Source organism: Gallinula chloropus (assembly GCF_964237585.1).
Source record: "Gallinula chloropus genome assembly, chromosome: 11".
In the NCBI taxonomy this organism is placed as follows: Eukaryota; Metazoa; Chordata; class Aves; order Gruiformes; family Rallidae; genus Gallinula; species Gallinula chloropus.
Genome location: NC_140096.1, coordinates 5,839,335 through 5,860,409, shown reverse-complemented (window position 1 = coordinate 5,860,409; position 21,075 = coordinate 5,839,335). Strand labels below are relative to the sequence as shown.

The 21,075-nt window shown below is 45.2% G+C and overlaps 1 protein-coding gene across 1 annotated transcript in view; it reads right to left on the bottom strand.

Annotated features, from left to right (window-relative positions):
- The window catches only part of ABCB7 (ATP binding cassette subfamily B member 7), a gene marked incomplete at its 5' end in the record, with an annotated part of 37,584 nt that extends 21,549 nt beyond the window's left edge, over positions 1–16,035 (bottom strand). Inside the window, 4 exons of the mRNA XM_084269136.1 lie at positions 2,046–2,165; positions 7,389–7,475; positions 9,070–9,147; positions 15,871–16,035. Of these exons, the coding sequence (XP_084125262.1) occupies positions 2,046–2,165; positions 7,389–7,475; positions 9,070–9,147; positions 15,871–16,035 (450 nt within the window). The remainder of the gene's footprint in view (positions 1–2,045; positions 2,166–7,388; positions 7,476–9,069; positions 9,148–15,870) is intronic.
- Positions 16,036–21,075: the final 5,040 nt, after the last annotated feature.

Below are 21,075 nucleotides of genomic sequence, written 5' to 3'. Positions count from 1 at the left end.
CTAGTCAGCCATAATACATATCCTGTAGAGGCCTCGTTGTGTGTTTTCCCAGCGAAATCCTGGGTTTTGAAAACAAGCTCTCTCACGACACGCTCTAACAGGCTCCTCCTAAAACCTGGGCAAAGCTCGAGAGGTTTTCTGTTCCCTCCTTCTGGTAATCTGCTCTGGACATCAGGGCTTCCAGGCTGCCTTGTACATAATCTGAAGTGGGAAATGTAAAAGACCACTTAAGAGAAATCCAAACATCCAGTTACTTCCCCACAGAGCAATTAAGCGTCTGGTTTTCTGACCAGGGGAAACATCTCTCCCTCCCAGTAGAAATGTAATAGCTCTGTAATATACAGAACACTGAGCCATTTGCAAGAGTCAGACATCCTGGTCATCAATTTTGTTTTCATTACACCCCAGAAAGCTGCAGAGCTCCTAAAAGCAAGGTACAATGCTGCCACATGCAGGATTAGATTCTGGATTCACATTCATATAACCCAACAGATTAGAAAGCGGGTGGAAGAGCAGAAGAGAAAAAAATACTTCCAACTTATTTCAAAACTGCCTTCAGATTATTATCCACATTACTAATAAGAGGCTTTAAAAAGAAACCAAGTTAGGAGAATTTTCATATCCATCTGGTAAGTGGGTATCCTTAAATATATATCACAAAACAGTGAAAAACCAAGAATATAATCAGTTAATTATTACAGTGAGGGCAGCTGCACAGCATACAGGCAGAATCCCAAAGTGTTTTCAGTTTAGTGGAAAGCATTGCTGCTTATTTCACACAGGCAGACAGAAAGGGTAGCAGTTCACTTGTACAGACATGCTGCACTCCGTATGCTGTCACCTGCACTATCAGCTACATCTCCAACAGCAGCACACACTAAGTATCTACTGCAGACAGTACCAGCTAGCACCCAAAAGATTGCTCATGAGAAAGAGCTGTAGACCAAATGATTGGCCTTTCCTCTTCAGCTCAAATAAACGAGCCCATTTCTCTTCCAATTACTCGTAGCCGAATTTTGTTCCTTCTCTTTTTCCATGCCATGGGGATGCTGCTGCATGCTAATAAATTGCCAGTGCAACTAGCTTCAGTGCTAAGACTTTTCACTAAGTAGCACCTACTTCAGCTTGTCCCAGCAAGATTCTAATATTAGCTTTGTGTCTGGTTAAACTGCCATGCTTTGAAGGAAGCCAGTTGAGCCATATGTCTCAATGACACTTACACAGTTTACTTGTAATCAATTCCTTCTTTTTTTTTTTTCCCAAAAGCAAAAGTGAACATTTGCTCTTTTCAGCTATTTCTACAAGGTTTGCACAAAATTTGAATTCTAGCCTCCATTAATCTGTAGAAAGCTTTTTCACACCGATTTCCTTCTAAGAACCAATAAACACTAATTTTGATGCAGGCAAGAACATAAATCCCTTCACACAATGAAGTAATGGTAAGAGCAGCTGTCCATTTCATGCTCAAAACACTACAAGAGAAGTCCTTTGAACAAAAGCATGATTCAATATAGAAAATAAATTAGCACCTTTCACACTAGGACAACAGAAGAATCCCTGAAACAATTCCACTGCCAAGTCACAGAGAAATATCAAAGAGACTGGAGCTCAAATCTGCTTTTCCACGGCACAGTAAGACTTCTGAGTAGATACCACCACACTGTTTAAATTCAGAGCTGAAGATGGACACAGACCCATGAAGAAATCCTGTTTAACAGACACAGCACCACCCAAGAAGAGATCTGTAGGCAACTCTTAACTTCACATTTCCCATAAGTTATGAGGTCAATGATTAATTAGCAATAGAAAAGCCTGGACAAAGCTAATGAGCCACAGAAGTAGAAGTTCTGGTCATCACCACCACCACCTCAAACACACACACATATCACATACATCCAACACAGTCACAAAATCCAGGCTGTTATGTTCCTCATACAGGAAAGAGACATCTGAGGAGTGTAAAAGCCCTTTAAGAAAAAATTATTCTGTGTATGAATTCCAGATGAACAGTAACTATCACAGTACAATAAAGCATCTGTTCTTACCTTTGCACTTGCTAAAAACCCCAGAGATATGGCTACTCTGGCTCGCAGGTCTGGTCTGTCTTTGGGCCACACGTAAGACAACATTGCTCTAATAATCTTTTTGGCATCTATCTCTTTCAGCTGTTGGAAAGAACAAACAAACACATCCCGTTATAAAAGAGACCCCAGGAAGCCAAATTGTGGTATAAAGAAAAAGGAATTTTATACATTTGGATCACTGCTGCATTTTATTTGATAGGCAACAGACACTTCCCAGTGTTTGAGACTGGGGCTGCCTATTAAAATTCCAAGCTCTAAGTTTTATGTTTATATCCATGACACGCTGTTAAAACAGATGAATTGTTCTTAATTCACACGTCCTCAGGAGTGCAAGCAGAGCTAGCTGCAAAGAGAATACAGAAAGCAACAGCAGAAATACTTCACAGAACAAATAAACTGACCCCTCTTATCTTCTCAAGATTTTGGTACAGAAGGCAAGGGTTTGGTGTGTCTCCATTGGAAGCTTTTTAACATTGTGTAAAAACAACGAGAAGGAAAAAGCAAAGAGTTTCAAAAAATAATGAAGTAACAAAAAAACTAAGGCAAGAAGATAATCTGAAGGGTCTACAATAAACCTAAATAGTTTAGAAAGCATTTTGTGAGAATAAAGACTAGAATCATAGACTCATAGACCGGTCTGGGTTGGAAGGGACCCCAAGGATCATAGAGCTCCAATCCCCCTGACACAGGCAGGGACACCAACCTCCAGGCCTGGAGCTACACAAGGTTGCCCAGGGCCCCATCCAACCTGGCCCTGAACACCTTCAGGGACGGGGCACCCACCCCCTCTCTGGGCAGCCTGTTCCAGCCCCTCACCACTCTCTGTAAAAAACTTCCCCCTAATATCTAATTTAAACCTTCCTTCCTTTAGCTTTAATCCATCCCCCTTGTCCTCCCATTGTCTACCCTTTAAATACAGCATTAAAAAAACCCATCAGCATTGTAGCAACTCAAACTGATCTGTGAAACTGAACAATTCTGGTGATATGCATTACCTGAACTGAATGCACAGTTCAGGTCAGATGATTTGGTTGCATTACAAGAAGCTGAACCATTCCCCACCACCAGCCTCACAGCTCACCAGCTCTGCAGAGAAGCAAGGAATACCCTTCTTATGCCCATGTCCTTTAGGGCACGTTTCCAGGAACACAAAGGGTGTGTGCCCCACGAAGTCACAGCTACAGCAAGACAGCTCTTCTAGTGGCCTTAACTCAGCTTCCAGAGTCACCACTTTACAAAATACCCCCCCAAGGTCAGGTAATCAGGTTTTGGGAGGCAGGTGCCCGTGACCACACCTTAACTAATTATGTCGATTTTTAACGAATTCTTCAATAGGTTTTCCTTCTTCAAATGTTACTCTAAGCAAGAGAACAAGTCAGTTAACAAGCCTTCATGAGAAACATCAGGGGCTTTGGTGGTTGTATTTTTTACAGAAATACAGGTTATTTTACAGAGGGACAGATTTCTGCACCAGTTATGCTTGAGGTACATTCCACTGACCTCCCAAGCTAAATCAAATCTATTAGCTGAAGCCCAACGGAGAGCAAGAACACAGGCAGTAATGCACAAGTACCAACAACTCCTTTTTCTGGGCTGGCTGCCTGGGGTTAACTTAAAGACAGGAAGGTTATCTAAAGCTGAAGGGAGGGCAGCAAGTAGCAGCTAATCTCTTCGCTTCAGGCACTATTTTGTAGTCTGGGAGGATGGGGGGGGTGAGGGGGAGAGAAAATTAGTCCACACCTTTTAGAGATGACTTTTCATTACAGGAGTCACTAAAAAGGGGGAGTCTGAGAATATGTTTTAATGTTTCCCTTATGAGAACGTGAGCTTAAAACGCTCTCTCCTCAAATCTAAGGAGAACACAAATTAGAAGATAAAGTCTCTGTTAAGGTCCAGTATGAGCGAGCCAGAAAGGAGAGTTCTGTAGAAAGGTAAGATTGCCGGGGGAAGCCAGTCCTGTAAACATAAGCTTTTAACAGCACCAGAAAATTCGTCTGGGTGTTTCTAGTCACAGCTTCAAAGAAAACCGAAGGGGAGAGAGATTGTGTTTTGTCAACAATTGCAAATGTACTGGAGCATTAGGCAGTACAAACAGATCTCAAACCACTTCTAAACAATGGCTGTACCAAGATTTGTAAGTGAAGAGAGGACACAGAACTGTTGTGCCCTGCCCATTCAGGGAACAGAGGTATCTGCTGCAGCATACACACAGATCTTTCCACTGGAGCTAAGGATACACATAAATAGCAGTTCAAATAGTTGGAAAATGTTTGATCACCACTTAGAGGTTTAAAGGAAGTTAAAAAAATGTTATTGCATTAACACAAAAGAGATACCAGTCCAAGCAGAGCAGTTCTAATTACATGTTGCTATTGGCTAGCCAGGCTTTGCACAGAAATGCTATTAAAGAGAACAAAATACTCCAGCTGCAAACAAGGAAATCTATTTCCATTTCTTCATGGGTTGAATGATGACAGAAGTAAATCCGTTCAGGAAAAGAGTCAGAAGGCAGCCAGTCATTTGCCAAAGGCCTTGCAAAGGAGCGAGAGGAAATATCAAAGGGCTGCAGAATGCACACACAGTACATCAAAGTTTCCCATGAAATAAATGTCACTGTTGTACAGAAACACGAGTTGAAAACGGTTTAAATACGCAAGTGGCAACATTAAGAATGAAAATGAGCAATCTGTTTCATGGACTCAGGCCCTTTTGTGATTCTCTGAGGTATATAAAAAGGTTGAGAAGCATTTATTTTACCTCTTTTTAAGTGGCTGTAATGTTTTATATGTTCTTCAAGGCTTATTTCTACAGAAATAGGAGGAGCAGAAAGAAAAGTATTATAAATCTAATATAGCAAGGAAGAAAAGCCTTTTTTTCCTTTTGAATGCAGCATGGTTTTCAAACACACCACAAATACTGAAGGAGATCTGCAATGGAATGAGCACTGACCACCTTCCTGGCCCCCACCCATCCCATCCAGGTTCTGAACCGTTTGAAATACCTAAGGAGGGGAAAAAAGAAAGTCACTGTTCCTCTTCACAATGCCCAAGATGGAGCACTGCAAAGCACTTGCTGGGCTGACCCTGTGGCTTTATGGATAAAGCCTGCACCAGGACGACGAGCTCTCAGAAGCGTGATGGAAGAAAGTGGTAGTTGACTTGCATTTAAGCTGTCATTGCTGATAAAGGGGGAAAAAAAGACCCAGTCCCAGCTCCTGTGTGCTCACTCAAAGCCATATTATCCTCTTTATTGTACTACCACAAGCTGTCTTACATCTGCACGAGCATTTTCTGCAAACTGCTAACAGCCTGCTCCCTCCCCAGCTCTTCCCTCCCTTTGCAGCACTTGGTTGTACAGTACTAGTTCCTTTCTCACAACACCTCTGGAGCCCATGAAACACCTTAACAAACTGATTCCATTTATGGAACTGTCAGAATAAACTCTGCAGTGTTTGCTGCAGGGTTCTGTCTCAGTAGACAGTCAGATAAACCTCCAAATTCATCAGGGTAAGAAAAAACAGCACTGAGAACAGAACCTTTTCTTTTTAAACCAGGAGGCATTTAGATCAACTCAGTGTGATCTGCATCCTGCAGTGAGTGAGCAGCAGCAGCTGTTTGGGAAGGGACCAGTCAGGCACCTTTTTCAGCTAGACCACTTCACATCAGCTCACTATCTGACCGCATGGACTCAGAGCCAAGCGCCCAGGTGAGGAAGGAGGTAGGATTCTTTAGTCGGTTGCCTTAGCAGCTTAAATAAATGTCAACCTCAGGCTTCTATTTCCCTTCCAAACTTTGAGGGGAAAAAAACAAGTATAGGCTTAAAACTATTCATCCCTTTGCAGAAGGCAAACTAACCAGCAAGGAGTGAAACGGTGCCAGGGAAAGGCTAATTACCAGTAGTAGGGGAAAAACCCCCAAAACAAAGAATTAAGCCCAACAAATGTGTGATCACTGAAGTGACAATACAGGGATAACACCCTCCTCCCTTTAGAGCTGGTATGCAATACATAATAATTAACATGTATAGCTAGGGTCAACACAGAGAAAGATGGTCTGATAACTTTGAAGTCTATTTTGCTTAGGCAACCTCTGAAGGAGCCTGCACCCAGTGCAAGGTGGGTCTTAAAATGAGTCTGAAGCTATTGCAGAGCCAGCAGCACTACTGACTGAAGATGTCCAATTCGTAATTTCCCCTGTACCTTAGGCAGAAAAAGATCACAGGTGTTTGCTAAAACAAGCTGCCTTTACTTCAGGTTACAAAATTCCCTCTTACTACCAAAGCATAAGTTCTGGTAGCCTCTATCCTTGCTTCTGTTTGGATTCAATGAAGGGACAACTCTCAGATCAAAATGTAAGTGGAAATCCCAGTTTCTTTAGAAATGAGGCTGCAAGAAGGGCATCATTACACTGAAGCTTGAGCAAACCAGCCCTGAAAGACATGAATTCTGCACTGAAATTTTAGCTTGTCATCACTGTGGCCTTCAGTAGTTTCAGGAAGATCCAACCCAAGTTTAAACAAGTTATAACCATCACACAGAATTGTTCTGCAAACACACAAAGCATCAGAAGTAAGTATGCAAAGGAAGTGAGAAAATGAAGGTTACCTGAACTCAGAAGTTTTGAGTTTGCAATTTTAATCATGTCAACTTAATATTGTGCTGTTTTAACCAAAAGCTTGCCTCATTTTCTAATTGTGATCACTTGGTCTAATAAAAGACACTGCTTCTCCTTACATACCTATCAATTATTTTAACACATGCTTCCTGAATATAAATAGTCAAAATCTCAGATGCATGAACATTAAACCCAAGAAAAAAAAACCCCACAGTTTACTTACTTCTCCCCCCACCATTTCAAGTGCAATTTTACCAGCCAGTGCACTACCTTGTACCCACAAGCTGATTTGTACTCTCTCAAATGCCAAGTCCCAGGGGAATATCAGTCACAAACAAATTTTTTTTTGAAAAAACAACAGTAAATTACAATAGAACATCATTTCCATCAAAAAGCCTCTAACATAACACAGGCCAATTTCAAAGCAGTGAGAGACAAGATTGTTGTTTTCATAAAACAACTGAAACATTTTAATACCTGTTTAAGTATGACAAGTGTTATTACAAACATTTGGTAACTTAAGGACTGGTATGCCTACATTGACAATTAAACAGTACCCACTCTGCTACAGTATTCACATATATACCAATAGTTTTGCACAAATTGTTGCTTGGGGTCTTCAGCTTTTTTTGGTGGGGGAAGCTGATCACATTTTTCATTTAAAAAGCAATATTAATTAAGGATTTTTTACCCCTTCCTTTGGATCTGTGTGAAGCCCTCCACCTGCGTGACCATGCCAACACATTCTCTTTTCTATCAGTCGCCACCTTGGGAGGATCTGTGTGAAAATGAAAAGGCAATTTGCAAGAACCTCAGGATACATGCACATAAAAGCCAACAAAAAGAAGAACTATCAGTAAGTTTTCCCTCCCTCATCCTCCAACTGTATCAATTTGCTTTAATAAAAGATACCAGTGCCCTCTCAAAACCTTGCCTTCCTTAAGGAAACAAGAAAGGGGCTATAAATCTAGCAGTAAAGAACATGTTCCAAGAGGTAAAGATAACAGAGCCTTAAATATTTCAGTTGAAAGGACACCTTAGAACCAAAAGTGAACAATTGAAGTTTCAGAAGATAACCACACTTGGGCACATTAATATATAAACTGGAACACACTTAACCACTTTTACACACTTTCTGTGTACACTAAGATTAACTTTATTTGGAGGCAAAATAAATAGATAAATCCTCTTCACACTGCTCTTTCCTATCCGGATGAGAATGCCCTACTGGTGCCATCCAACAGGTATAAGTTAACCTGGTCTATTCCCAGTACATACAGGAAAAGAACCTGCTTTTAAAAACAAACACTTCTCCTAAAGTGTGGCCAGGATTCCCTGATGAATAAGGAGAAAGTTTCTGAGTTTATTTGTGCATGCAGATGTACTGAAAAACAAGGACTCACTACTACTAGGCATTTCTCCAAGTTGAATTTCAAAGTGCCTGCCACAAACAATGGATGTGTTAAAGCTTTACAAATCAAGTCTGCATTTTGCTAAAAAGATCTGCTACGTGCTGGCAGAACCTGTGTTCAAGTGATGTAAGAGCTCTTCAGGAATCTCTGTTTATGTCTATGGTTTGACAGCAGACCTCAGGGTTTCCCAAATCAGTGTTTCACTTTCCATATTTTAAAGAAATGTATTACAAAAAAAACAATCTAAATGGATTTTATGCTTTAAAGTCCCAATGGCCTTCAAAAGATGTTAGCTGCTTAAGTCAGTTTGATGAGTGGGGTTGTTTAATAATTTAAAAAAAAAAACCAAAATCAAGACAAATACATTTCTTAGCTGCATTCAAGCAATGTGTGTTGCTGAGAAATGTGTCATAATTATTCCATGAACAGTAAAAATCACATCTTCCTTATGCTTCCATCAGTGTAACAGCAAGCAGACCTCTTAGGAACAGGCTCCTGCCATCCTGGCACTCAGAATGATAAGAATGAATCTCCACAGGTTCTTGGTACTCCACAACCTAATCCAAATTTTGCAGTAATCAAGCCCTAGGTACTCAAGGAAAACTCACAGCTTTCTATGCACTGGTATCTTCTGCTCCTGACAACGTAAGTCTAAGTATCAACACACAAACCCCCATATTTTTAAGAACTCTTTGTAAGCTACTGTATTAGCATTGGTTTCTAGAGATTCAGAAACACTTCTTGAGGAGAGTGCAACAGTCTGAAGCTTCTACAGAAAGTTACCTCCTTTGCTAGGGGCAGGAACATAAATTATGATTTAATTTGCTGCACTTCAAAAATGAAAATGGGGAAGTTGAAAACAAAACCCAACAAACTAAAACAGCAGAATAAACTGAAGGATGCTCCAAGGGCTTGAGTTTCATCTAACATGCAAGCAGGAAGAAAACAATTTAAACCTACCCCTGAAGCCTCTAATAATGGCCTTGAATAGTCTCCACCCGGACTGTGCCATGATCTTTGCTTGCAGATTGTTGGAACCTACAGAATAAAAAGGGGGAGAAAAACAAAAGTCCAAATGGAGTCATACAGAACACACACTTCACAGTCACAGAATAGTCATTTAGTTTATGTAAACAAGCATAAAACAAAAACAAGGGAGATACTTTTGTTTAACAACTGACCACAGAAAAAGAAAATTAGTGGGGAGCAGCTGTAAAATGAATTACATTCAACCACTGGAAATGCTAAGTGACAATGGACCTTTTCCTTCCCTGAATCCACGCTCCCATCAGACTTCATTTCTTTTGTACCATGAAAGCCCAAAGTTTTCCCTTCCCTCTCATTTTAATTTTCCCCCAGGTTGCTGTCGGTTTTGTTGTGTTTCTCACGGCAAACTGTTACTCTTACACTTACAGGTTCTGCCATTTCCAATCCCCCTTAGCTCAGCTTGTGCCATATTTGTCTCATGGACCACAAGGCTAACTAATCAAAGCTGCAGCTCCTGACTGGGAAGCACTGGGACGACCAGTATGAGAGTACAGTGGACCACAAGGTTTAGGTAGCCAGGACACAAGGTACCCAGTATTCACATACCCTTCAGGGCACCTTTAACAGCCACGCTGCCAGGCACAGCTGCAGCGTGCTTCACGTGCCCTGCTGAAAGCAACTCATTTCCCAGAAGAGTTTCAAAGGAGCATTTCTTTGCCTGGGACAGTGCTTCCCCGGGGGCAAAACAGGGACCTCTCAGTTAGCAATGAGGGTGCCACATCACCTTAGACACATTAAGCATTACATCTTCCACTGCCCTCTTGCAATCTTAAACGTACACCTCACACTGCATAAAAATCACTAACACGGAGCAGACCAGCAGAACAGCTGCTCACCAGCCCCAGGCAAAGGGCACATGTCACAAAGGAAAAACAACCCAAACCAACTTGATCATATAAAAGGGGATTTTAAACCTTGATAAAGAGCAGCAGCATCAGATTTTATACCTTGCCTTAAACATTCCTTTGCTCTTGCCCTAGTGCAATTTAGTTGGTCATTTTTAAGGAAATGAAGCTCATTCCCCCACAAGGCACCACAAACCCTGCTGCCTTCAGGCATTTCTATTATATGGCATCGTGTATGCACGAAGAGCAAACATCAGAATTACACAGTTTCTATCTAGCAGAGCTAAATGCCCCGATGCTCAAAAAAACTGGGTTAAATGAAGGAGCATTTATGAAGCACTTCACCATAGATACACCCCTAGTTTACAATTTCACGTCAGCACAGGGGATTCCACCTCCACTAATCTGCTCTCTAGATGAGCAGCGACAGTCTCAGAAGTGGAAAAAGATAAGGACTTCAAGATGCACATCCTGAGTTACTGCAAATTAATATAATTGACAGGGAAGACAGCAGGCCTGCCAGTGGCCTAGCTCTCTTCACCGAAGACACAGACCCTGACAATATCCTTGTGTTCCCACGACACTGAAAAAGTTACTCATGCTGAGAGGATCTTAATAATCACATTCTCAAAACACAGTGGCCTTGATGACAGGGTACAGGCTACCTTAAACCAAGACGTAGTTATGGGAAGGTACTTGTAAGTAACGGAACACGTTAAGAACCAGCCTTAATAAGATGGTCAAAACAGCCGGTGTGTGGATGTTTTTAGGCATCAAAGGTAAACTAACGATATTTAGCTGTAAGATAGGGTTATCAGAACTCGTTATAATCACTAACTAATCAGTGGGGTGTAAACAGTGTATGTAACCAATTAGTGGTTTTTTAGCTTGCCACATTTGCAGTAACAAATGTCTCTAATCTGTGTGATTTCACCCAATAATAAACAGCTTCACCTAAAATTCATATCGAATTGTGTGTTGATCACCGCAGGTCTCCACACATGATCATTACAAAAGCACGGTTATTTTAGATAAAAGCTCCCAACAGGGAAGAGGAAGAGTAAGCACTCCCAGCAGCACCCACTATCAGGGCATTCGCAAAGTATGTACGGTCCAACAGGGAATTAAATTGTACAACCATGAGACAAGGCAGCAGCATTCCCTAATTCAGCAAAGGCAGTTACAGCAACACAACCCCACCTGCTTTACCCACCAGCAGCCATTCAGCAGGATGGGTTGAACCATGACAATGCAAAATGTATACCAGAAACATGATCCAGCATAGAGGCTTAATACCAAGTGTCCTACATTCACTCCAAGGTGAGATGGAGTTCCTAGAGCACAGGCAGCATACTGAACCCTCAGCATCCTCACACCAGCACCTATGCTTCTTTAAACACGCAATGCTAACAAAAGACTAAGACACTGTGCCAAAGAGAAGTTATGGGGCAGATGAACCACTGCTCACTATGCTTCAGCTTTCCTTAAGAGAGCCCGGCTGGAACTAGGACTGGGGAGGGACTCTTTAGAAGGGCCTGGAGTGATAGGATGAGGGGGAATGGTTTTAAACTGGAAGGGGGTAGATTTAGATTGGGTATTAGGAAGAAATTCTTCACAACAGTGGCAAGGCATTGGCACAGGGTGCCCAGGGAGGCAGTGGCTGCCTCCTCCCTGGAGGTGTTCAAGTCTGGGCTGGATAGGGCCTTGAGCAGCCTGGTTTGGTGAGAGGTGTCCCTGCCCACGGCAGGGGGTTGGGAATTGATGATCTTTAAGGTCCCTTCCAGCCCTGACCATTCCGATTCCCTCCTGAGCAGTACCACTCTCTCCTGCTTGGCCTTGCAAGAAAAGAAACAATCAGGAATTTAACTCTGAATGTGTTTTTGCTGTTGCATATTCCTAGTACCTGTGAGTAGACAACTGATGCTCCAGTGGCTATTGGAAAGAAGGTAATTACTGTTCTAGAGTGTAGTCCTAGAGCACCATAAAAGTATTTTACCAGTAATTCATATCCTTTGACCCAAAGTTCACTTCTGACTGACGTATGAGACAAGCAACATCAGAGAAACAAGTTTTCCGTTCCACACCAGCAGATCTGACCTCACTCTCTGCATCAGCCTATGAACTGGCACAGGGTTAAGAGATCAAAACAGCAAAAAAGATGGAAAGATTTGCACAAGGTATCCTGGAAAACTTAAGTTCTTATTTTGAGTCTTGAGCCTGGAAAACTGGAGGTTTTGATCATCTCACAAGCTCCTGCTAAAACCCAAGTCTAAGCAAAGAAATAAAGAATCAAGGTGAGCCATTTACTTCACTGGTAAATCCGGCCATCATGGTATTATTACCAGAGCTGCCCCGATGAGCAGCGTACGTTGCATTCCCCCCCGCCTCCCCCCCATCCTGCAGCAGGCTCGGGACTCCCCTCACTCTCACTACAACTCTTTCCCAACAGATACAGGGCTACAAAGGCAAGGCATACACCAACCTTACAGTGACAGGTAAAAGTAGCAGGTTATCGTTTTTAAGGAGCAGGAGCAAGTCCTGCTTAATGCTGAACTTAAATGATGCAGAGAACTTTAATTCCGGCATTTCCTCACTTCTGAACGCCTGTCCCTGCACCATTATGATCTTTTAATGTATTTTTGGGTAAGATTCTATACACTCTAAAGGATGAAACATGTCTAGTCCTGATTACACATAAAAGTCATATTGCTGAAGTGTCATGACTGTTGGTAGCAGTGTAAATACTATAAACACAAACAAATAACAGGGATTAAACACATTTGCACAAGGTCAAATCCATACTTAGAAGCTTCTCTCTGGAGTATGTTACACACTGTTCCAGATGTACCACACTCATCTAATGGGGGTAGTTTGTTTTTTTCTTTTAAAACTAACTGCAGCAAGGTAGGATGCAAGGAGCTGGGTAGCATTCAAGTCCCAGAATCACAGTTAGGAGTCAGAATGGACTTTGAAAGATCATCTAGTCCAACCCCCTGCCAGAGCAGTATCACCCAGACTAGATCACACAGTAACGCATCCAGGTGGGTTTGAATGTCTCCAGAAAAGGAGACTCCACAGCCTCTTCTGGGCAGCCTGTCCCAGGACTCCCTCCCCCACACAGGGAAAAAGTTTCTCCTTATATTCACAGGGAACTTCCTCTGCTCCAGCTTCCACATGCTGCCCCTTGTCCTGTCTCTGCCATCCCTGAGAAGAGCCTGGCTCCAGCCTCCTGACTTTACATATTTATAGACATTAATGAGGTCACCCCTCAGTCTCCTCTTCTCCAGGCTAAAGAGGCCCAGCTCCCTCAGCCTCTCCTCATCAGGAAGGGGTTCCACTCCCTTCATTATCTCAGTGGCCTTTCAAGGAGTTCTCTGTCCTTGAGCTGAGGGGCACAGAACAATATCCCAGGTGTTGTCTCACCAGGGCAGAGCAGAGGGGAAGAAGGACCTCTCAACCTACAAACCATCCCCTTTCTGATACATTCCAGGATGCCATCGGCCTTCTTGGCCACGAGGGCACAGTGCTGGTCATGGTCACCCTGCTGTCCCTCAGGACCTCCAGGTCCCTCTCCACTACGCTGCTCTCCAGCAGGCCAGTCCCCAACCTACACTGGTACCCAGGGTTCTTCTTCCCCAGATGCCAGACCCTGCACTTGCTCTACAAGTCCTACTGTTAATTCTGCCAAGTTCCAATGGCACCCCAGCCAGCACCCCAGCACACGCCACAGCACCGCTACTACACGAGCGCTGCTCAAGGAGCTTCAGACACTCCTCTGCTAAGCACGTATCTGTCAGTAACACTGCTGACTAACGGAGAGCGCTGATTATCAGTTTCCATGACCAACAGCAAGTTTAGACAAGAGAATCTGGCAATGCACATGGACACAAGAAATGTCTGGACAATAAACATCAGTGTAATTTTACAGGACAGACTGGTAAAAAAAAAAAAGAGGGGGCAATGTAGAAGTAAATTTAACAAAAATACCTGAAACTTCTCTTAGAACCACTCCCAGAGCAAGGGCTATTATTAAATTGAGCAGAACAGCATGCTCTTTGTCACCTCATGTGGCAGCTGGAAGGGAAAGATAACAAGGCAAGGAGGAAAAAAAAAAAGTCTCTTCTATTTTTTACCGTTACACTTACAATAATTTACCAAGCCCTGCTTCCCACGACTGCCAAAGACCTTTCTGAAGACACTCCACAGTGTATTTCCTGACTTATATGAATTCCCAATAAAATAATTATGCTTAGTTAAAGGCTGTTGGACTTTTTCAGTCAAATGCTGTTTTGCATCCATGTAAGTTTTAGATCAAATTGAATTTGCCATTGCTTTTCTTCTGGATACAGGCAAACTGTTCTACAAACAACCCTTAAGCTTCCTTGGGTAAAAAAAAATAAATACAGCCTTTGCATGGATACTTTTCAGTTTCAAAAGCATGACCCAACATCCAACACCCCCCCGTCTCCCTACTGCTACTCAGCAGAGATCCTACATGCCAAACACGAGCTCTGACATGGGGAACCCCTGCCTGGTCCAGCTGTAGGAGGGTGAATGGAAGGAGCTCCCTTTACAGAAACACAAACTGATCTCAAGTTGAAGAAATGGAGTCAGATCAGAGCTCCACAGTATTTATGACCCTGTTTCACTCCCTTTCCCCCCTCCCCAAATACATGTAGCTGTTTTCCTCTCCAGGATACAACTGTTACAGAAAATCAAGACTCTAACCAAAACCACTGAAAAAATATAAGTGCAAAGGAAGACAGGCATGGCCCTGTGCTGCAATGGCACACGAACTCTACTGTACTCAAACCTCACTGTACCAAGTGCCACAGAAAATACCTACACTGCATTCTAATGCAATTAAGCTTACACTTAATTGTAAGCTTTAAAAAAAGCACTTACAACCAACATGAAACATAACAAAGGAACTGAGCACTGCACAAATGCAAAGAACAGGAGGATAACAGGCAAGTGTTTGAAATAGTATTTGTCAAAACCCCAATGGTTAGTTACTTTGCCTTTATGGTCAGATTTCATTTTTCCTTCCTTACTTCAGCTTTTCCTTCCCTTTACCACTTTAAGCTATGGCTCTACCATCCCCCAGCCCGAGCTGTGAGAGGCACTGGCAGAGCTTCGCTGTCACGAAGCAGGACTGTGGCTGTACAGTTGGTTTTCCTCACCAAAGCGATTTTAGCACCGTGCTGCTGGTACAGCCACGTCCCATTAGGCGAGTTGCCCTGGTACGGCCCTGCTCCAGAACCCTTACTCCAGGCAGAGCACGCACCTTCGGACCGCAGCAAGCAAGTTCACGTTGGTTTTCAATGGAAAGCCAAGCGCATGTCTTCGATTCCTTTAATACACAGGAAAACTTTCAGGACATGCCCATTAAAGCCATTTACAGCCCTCATTAGCGTATAAACACCGCAAAATAATTGAATAGCTGCAACTAAAACAGGAGGCACGTACTCGCTCCCAGGAGATAGCGCCGAGTGCCTGACCTATGGGAGCCAACACGGGCACCGCGGGGACAGGCGAGACAGACGGGGCCCAGGCTCCAACTTGCCCAGGACTTTGGCAGCGCCTCCCCCACACCCGGCGCGGGCTCCCAGGGTTGCTCCGCGCCGCCACAGCACTGCCAGGGGCTGCCCCGGCGGGGCTAACGGCGGGGCGGCTTCCGGGAAGCGAGGCGCCAGCCACCCCCCCAGGCCCTCCACCGCCCCCCGAGACACAGCGACCGCGCAAGGCAAGGACGAAATGGGCCGTCCCCGCAGAGCCGGCGGAGGCAGCGCCGCGGGGCCCGGCGCCCCTACTCAGCCCGGCGCCCCTACTCAGCCCGCCCTCGGCCGGGACCGGGACCCACACGCACCTGAGCGCTGCCCGGAGCGGCGTGAGCCCGCTGTCGCCCGCTCCCCGCAGGCCAGCCGTACGCGCAGGCGGCAGCAGCCGGAGGCCTCAGCAAGGCGAGGGCAAGCAGCCGCCGCCTGAAAGAAGCGGCTACCGCCAGGCTCCGCGGAGCCCCCAGCAGCGCCATGTTGTGAGGGCCGGGCAGGAGAGGATTGTGGGACGGCGGCAGACTCGCTGGGAGGAGCGGCGGGGCGGGAGGAGCCCCGCTTGCTGCCCGGCCGCCCTGAGGAGCAGGCGGGGCAGGTCGCCATGGCAGCGTCCCCTCAGCGCTCCCGCCCCGCAGAACCCTCAGCTCTGCCCGGCCCGAGACGGGCGCAGCCAAACCCGTCCCAAGCTGTCTGTCACCTCCCCGGCTCCTTTTGCTGTGAATGTACGGGTAAAGGCGGCCTTGGTGGGGAATTGGGGCTGCTGAAATTTGGGGGGGGGGGGCTCAAGCCCAACCCACGCACCCGCAAGCATCGGCGAGCAGCCCCGTGGATGCGGCTGTACCCATCTCTGGTTCGGCTGGGTGCTTCACGCTTTCTCCGCGTGCAGCCGGACCCCGATGGTGCTGTTAGAGGAGGGGCAGGGCCCGAGCTGGCAGACGTCCCTCACAACAGGTTTTGGGGATCCTGCTGCCTCACAGTTCCCTCAGCTGGGCAGAGGCCCTGGTCCCCAGAGCTGCGAGGGGAAGGTGTGACCTGCTGCTGTGTGGCATGGCCCAGAGAGCTTGGATGAATGCCAGCACGATCACAGCTCAGACGTGGTTCCCGGCTAACACAGCTTGGTTCCTAATTAAGCACCCATCTCACCGGATCGCCGCACAGAGCCGTGAGGAGGCCGTCACTGTGTGGCAGTCTTAATCGCACAAAGATTTCAAAACTGCCGGAGCCTGACCACCGATGCTCTTTGCCTTGAGGCAGAGCAGTAAGCTCATTAGCAGGGCAGAAAGACAGACAGACAGAAAGGGAGAGGACAATTGACTTAAAGCCGGTTTTTTTATGAGGGGCCTTCCTCTAGCCCGCGCTTGATACGCAACTTTGCCTCTGACCAGGATTCGCTGACAAGAGGTGACATTTCTCTGTCACTCACCTAATTCTTCTCCACAACCGCATTTACCAGGGCAGGGTTTGAACAGTGCCGCCCAGCGGCATCGCTCGGAAGGATAAACAGAAATTCCAGGCTTACGGCTTCCACACATCTGCTTCCTTCCGCATGGCCTTTTCAACACGGAAGCTGGACCGGGGAAGATGTGCTAATTGTATCTCTTTGCCTGGGACAGCCTGGACAGCCAGGCTGGCCAGCACCGCAACACCCCTCGAGTCATTCTCTGCGTTTCTGCCGTGTTTCCACGTGCATTGCTGTGCTAGCCTGCATACACAGGTTTATGTATGCAGGGACTGATCCCAGCTGCAGAACAGGCTCTCAGCCATATCATTCCTGCCCAGTATTTCCACCATATCAAGCTCTTCGGACATGCACGATGCGGAATATCCCACACATGGATAAATGAATCCCGACTTGTAGCGTCGCAGGGTTTGACATAGCTCCTACGCCTGTCTAATGGAGATGTACAAAACCACTCCACAAATGGTATTGTTAAACCTCACAATACCATTCAGAGACAGCTGTGTTATTACTGCCATATCTTCATTAAATACAGGGAGAAGAGTGGGTTCTGTACGCCCGTACACTGCATCAGCGTCAGAACCTGTTACATACTTCCAGTAAGACCTAAAAATCAAAGGCGGAAAACATGCACTCTCTGCTACAGCAGAGACCAGCACTCATTTTTGTCTATATACAACAGCTTCAAAGTTCTGAAGCAACCAGCGACGGCATAAGAAATAGAGTATTCCTGTCACGAAATACAAAGAGGGCTCTTTAGTGTTCTGATGGAATATTGCAGATGATGATCTGTCATTCATCTAACACTGAAAAAACCCACATCAGCAGACAGGGGGAGAGGAGGCGATTAATTCTGAAAAAAAGGGATTAAAAGTGCTGAATGCTAGCAGCTTTGTTTACAGATAACAAATGGGTACCTGTACCCCATGCTGTAAACATTTAAGAAGGGTGAGAAACTAGCGGTGATGGTAAGAAGGAGTAGTGGAATAGGGTCAAAAATTAAATACAGGAAAGTTACAGATAAATAAATATCTGCAGATAATGAATTGTCATGCTGGAAATGTGATAGGACAGTGGGTATCTCCTCACTTAGGCTAATTAGAATTAAATCGATGTGAGAAAATTGGCTGCACTGAAAAAACTGGCATTATATATTTATGTATATACTTACACCATCAAGTGGGTATGTGGTACTTGATGGAAACACGTAATTTTACTATTCCATTATCATCAACTAAGCAAATAATCAGCTTTAGAATTTATATCTGTGACACACATTTCTGAAATAGAGGCAAGAGGTAACTGCTGCCACTCTGTAAGTGGATAAAGTGGACTGTCTGGTCTGGGGTGGAGTGCGATGCCTCACCAGGTTCCTCCTGGAGGCTAAGAACCTTTTACCCAGGGCAGGTAGAGGAAAGTGACCAATACTTGGTAACATTGATTATCAGTTCCAACCCCCCTGCCAAAGCAGCTCCCCAGCTCACATTGCACAGGTCGGTGTCCAGACGGGGCTGGAATATCTCCAGAGATGGAGACTCCACACCCCCTGGGCAGCCTGTCCCAGGGCTCCCTCACCCTCACTGGGTAAAAGTTCTGCATGTTGGTGCGGAACTTCCTATGTTCCAACTTGCAGCCATTGCCCCTTGTCCTGTCTCCACACACCACTGAAAAGGGGCTGGCCATTTTCCCCTGCATCCCATACTTAAGATATTTTTAAACATTTAATCCTGTTGTCTTTAGGCAGCTACAACATGCACAATCTTACCTGGGAGTGTTTGGTATTGATTTCCTTTTCCTCTGAAATCCCATCTGTGTGCAGAGGCTTCCTCAGCTCTAGTCTTTCAGAATGGCCCAGATAAAAATGGATTCAATCTTGGGGTTGTAAAAAATCTTCAGCAAGTGTTTGGAGAAGAAAAAAAGCTCTGGTTGCTGCCTGTTGCCTCTAGGTAAGTAACAGTCAAGTCAGTGCTAAAAGCTGGTGCCAGCTAACTGGAAGGTCTGACTTGACCTCGTGCGTTCCACTGTCACATGTGCTTGGCTGGCTGCTGTTGTGTGTCCCTGTCAATGCACCACAACCAGCAGCTGCGGTAATCACAGAATCATAGGGCCTGGAAGCGACCTCAAGAGATCATCGGGTCCAACCCCAAACGGGATGCTGTGCACCGGGAGCCGGGAGGGGAGGAAAGGGCTTTGAGGGCTACATGCGCTGCACAGGGTGTTTGAACTCTCTTCTTCAACTCCCATGGCACACACAGAATCACAGGATGGTCAGGGCTGGAAGGGACCTCAAAGATCCTCCAGTCCCAACCCCCTGCCACGGGCAGGGACACCTCTCACCAGACCAGGCTGCTCAAGGCCCCATCCAACCCGGCCTTGAACACCTCCAGGGAGGGGGCAGCCACCGCCTCCCTGGGCACCCTGTGCCACGGGCTCACCGCCCCTCATAGTGAAGAATTTCTTCCTAATATCCAATGTAAATCTACCCCTGTCCAATTTAAAACCGTTCCCCCTCACCCTATCACTCCAATGTCCTTCTAAACAGTCCCTCCCCAGCTTCCTTGTAGGCCCCTCTGGTACTGGAAGGTGCTATAAGATCACCCTGGATCCTTCTCTTCTCCAGGCTGAACGAGCCCAACTCTCTCAGCCTGTCTTCAGAGGAGAAGTGTTCCAGCCCTCTGATCATCTTTGTGGTGTCCTGTGGATTGTCCTAACCCAGATGCAGGACCTTGCACTTGTTCTTGTTGAACTTCATGAGGTTCACGTGGGCCTGCTTCTCCAGCTTCCCTTGGATGACATCCTGTCCATCCAACTTATCAGCTGCACTACTCAGCTTGGTGTCATCTGCACACAGGTGGATGGATGTTCGCTTCAAGATCGGGTTTTCTTCCTCTCCCAGATTTTCCTGCCTGAAACAGTTTCTGTTTCTGAGCACAAGGGGAAATGTTGCTCTGGCACCTGTTAGACCAGTGCTAATAGACACAGGAATTTAACTCCTTTAGGAATTGGGCTCAATTTAAAATAAAGTCCTTGCACAGCAGGTCTTTTCCAGGATAAAACATGTAGAAATTGGCATCCTTCAGAGGCACTTGCTGCTTTTTACAGTGCCTTTCTCTGCCTTTTCCGTGCAGCCAGGGCGATGGACATTCTTTCCCAATGAGAATGTTGTGCGAAGCACAGAATCCTCTCCTGGCAAATGAAGAGCAGTGGGAAGATGATGAAATAGATGAGCCTCATGGTAAAGTAGCACTAAAGGAAATCAACTGTGTCTTGACCTACAGTGCCTAAAGGATGAATTACAAGAGCTAAACAAATAAAAAAGTAGTGTTGGCTGTGTCCCAGAGCAGCTCTGACTTGACTAATGAACACAGACTCAAAATGAGCCCTACTTTGGAGTCTTTAGTTTAAGTAGCTTTTTACTTGCAAGTAAATGAACTGAGAGGTTGTTACAAATTGCAAAGAGAAACTGAGATTTCCACAGAGTATATTTCTATGTAAATGCTGCTTCATGTAGCAGAGTTCTATAAAGACATAAAATTGTGCTTGTAAAAATGAAAAGATTTTTAAAGTGTGTTTATCCCCTGGGAGCTGGGGAACACGTGCATGCAAACACCTGAATGCAGTGATGCCTTTAGGAAGCTGCTTTATACTTTGTTCAGCTTTATTAGAAGAGTAAAGAAGTCCATCTGGTCTTGATGCTTGCCTAGCTCTGCACTAGATTTGATGCATTGTCTTTCTGGCTTTAAAGCTGATGACACAGTTTTGCAATAGGCAAAGCCCAGAACAGAGTGATCTCCATTCAAAAGCTGCGCTTCAGGTGGCTCTGAGCTGGCTGCTTTTACTGGGAATGATTCTCAAACACACACTCCTCCACTAAGTGAAAATACGTTCTCAGTGAGAACCCCAGATTTACTGACCTCTAACGACTTTGTCTTTCCTTCTGTAGGTTCTGGTGAAGCCTCGTACCTGGCCATAGAAAGGGAGACATAACAGTTTGAGCAGGAGGCAGTAGAACGCTTTTTGGGAAAGGTCAGTGTTCCAGTGGTGTCTTCCAGGCCTCTGG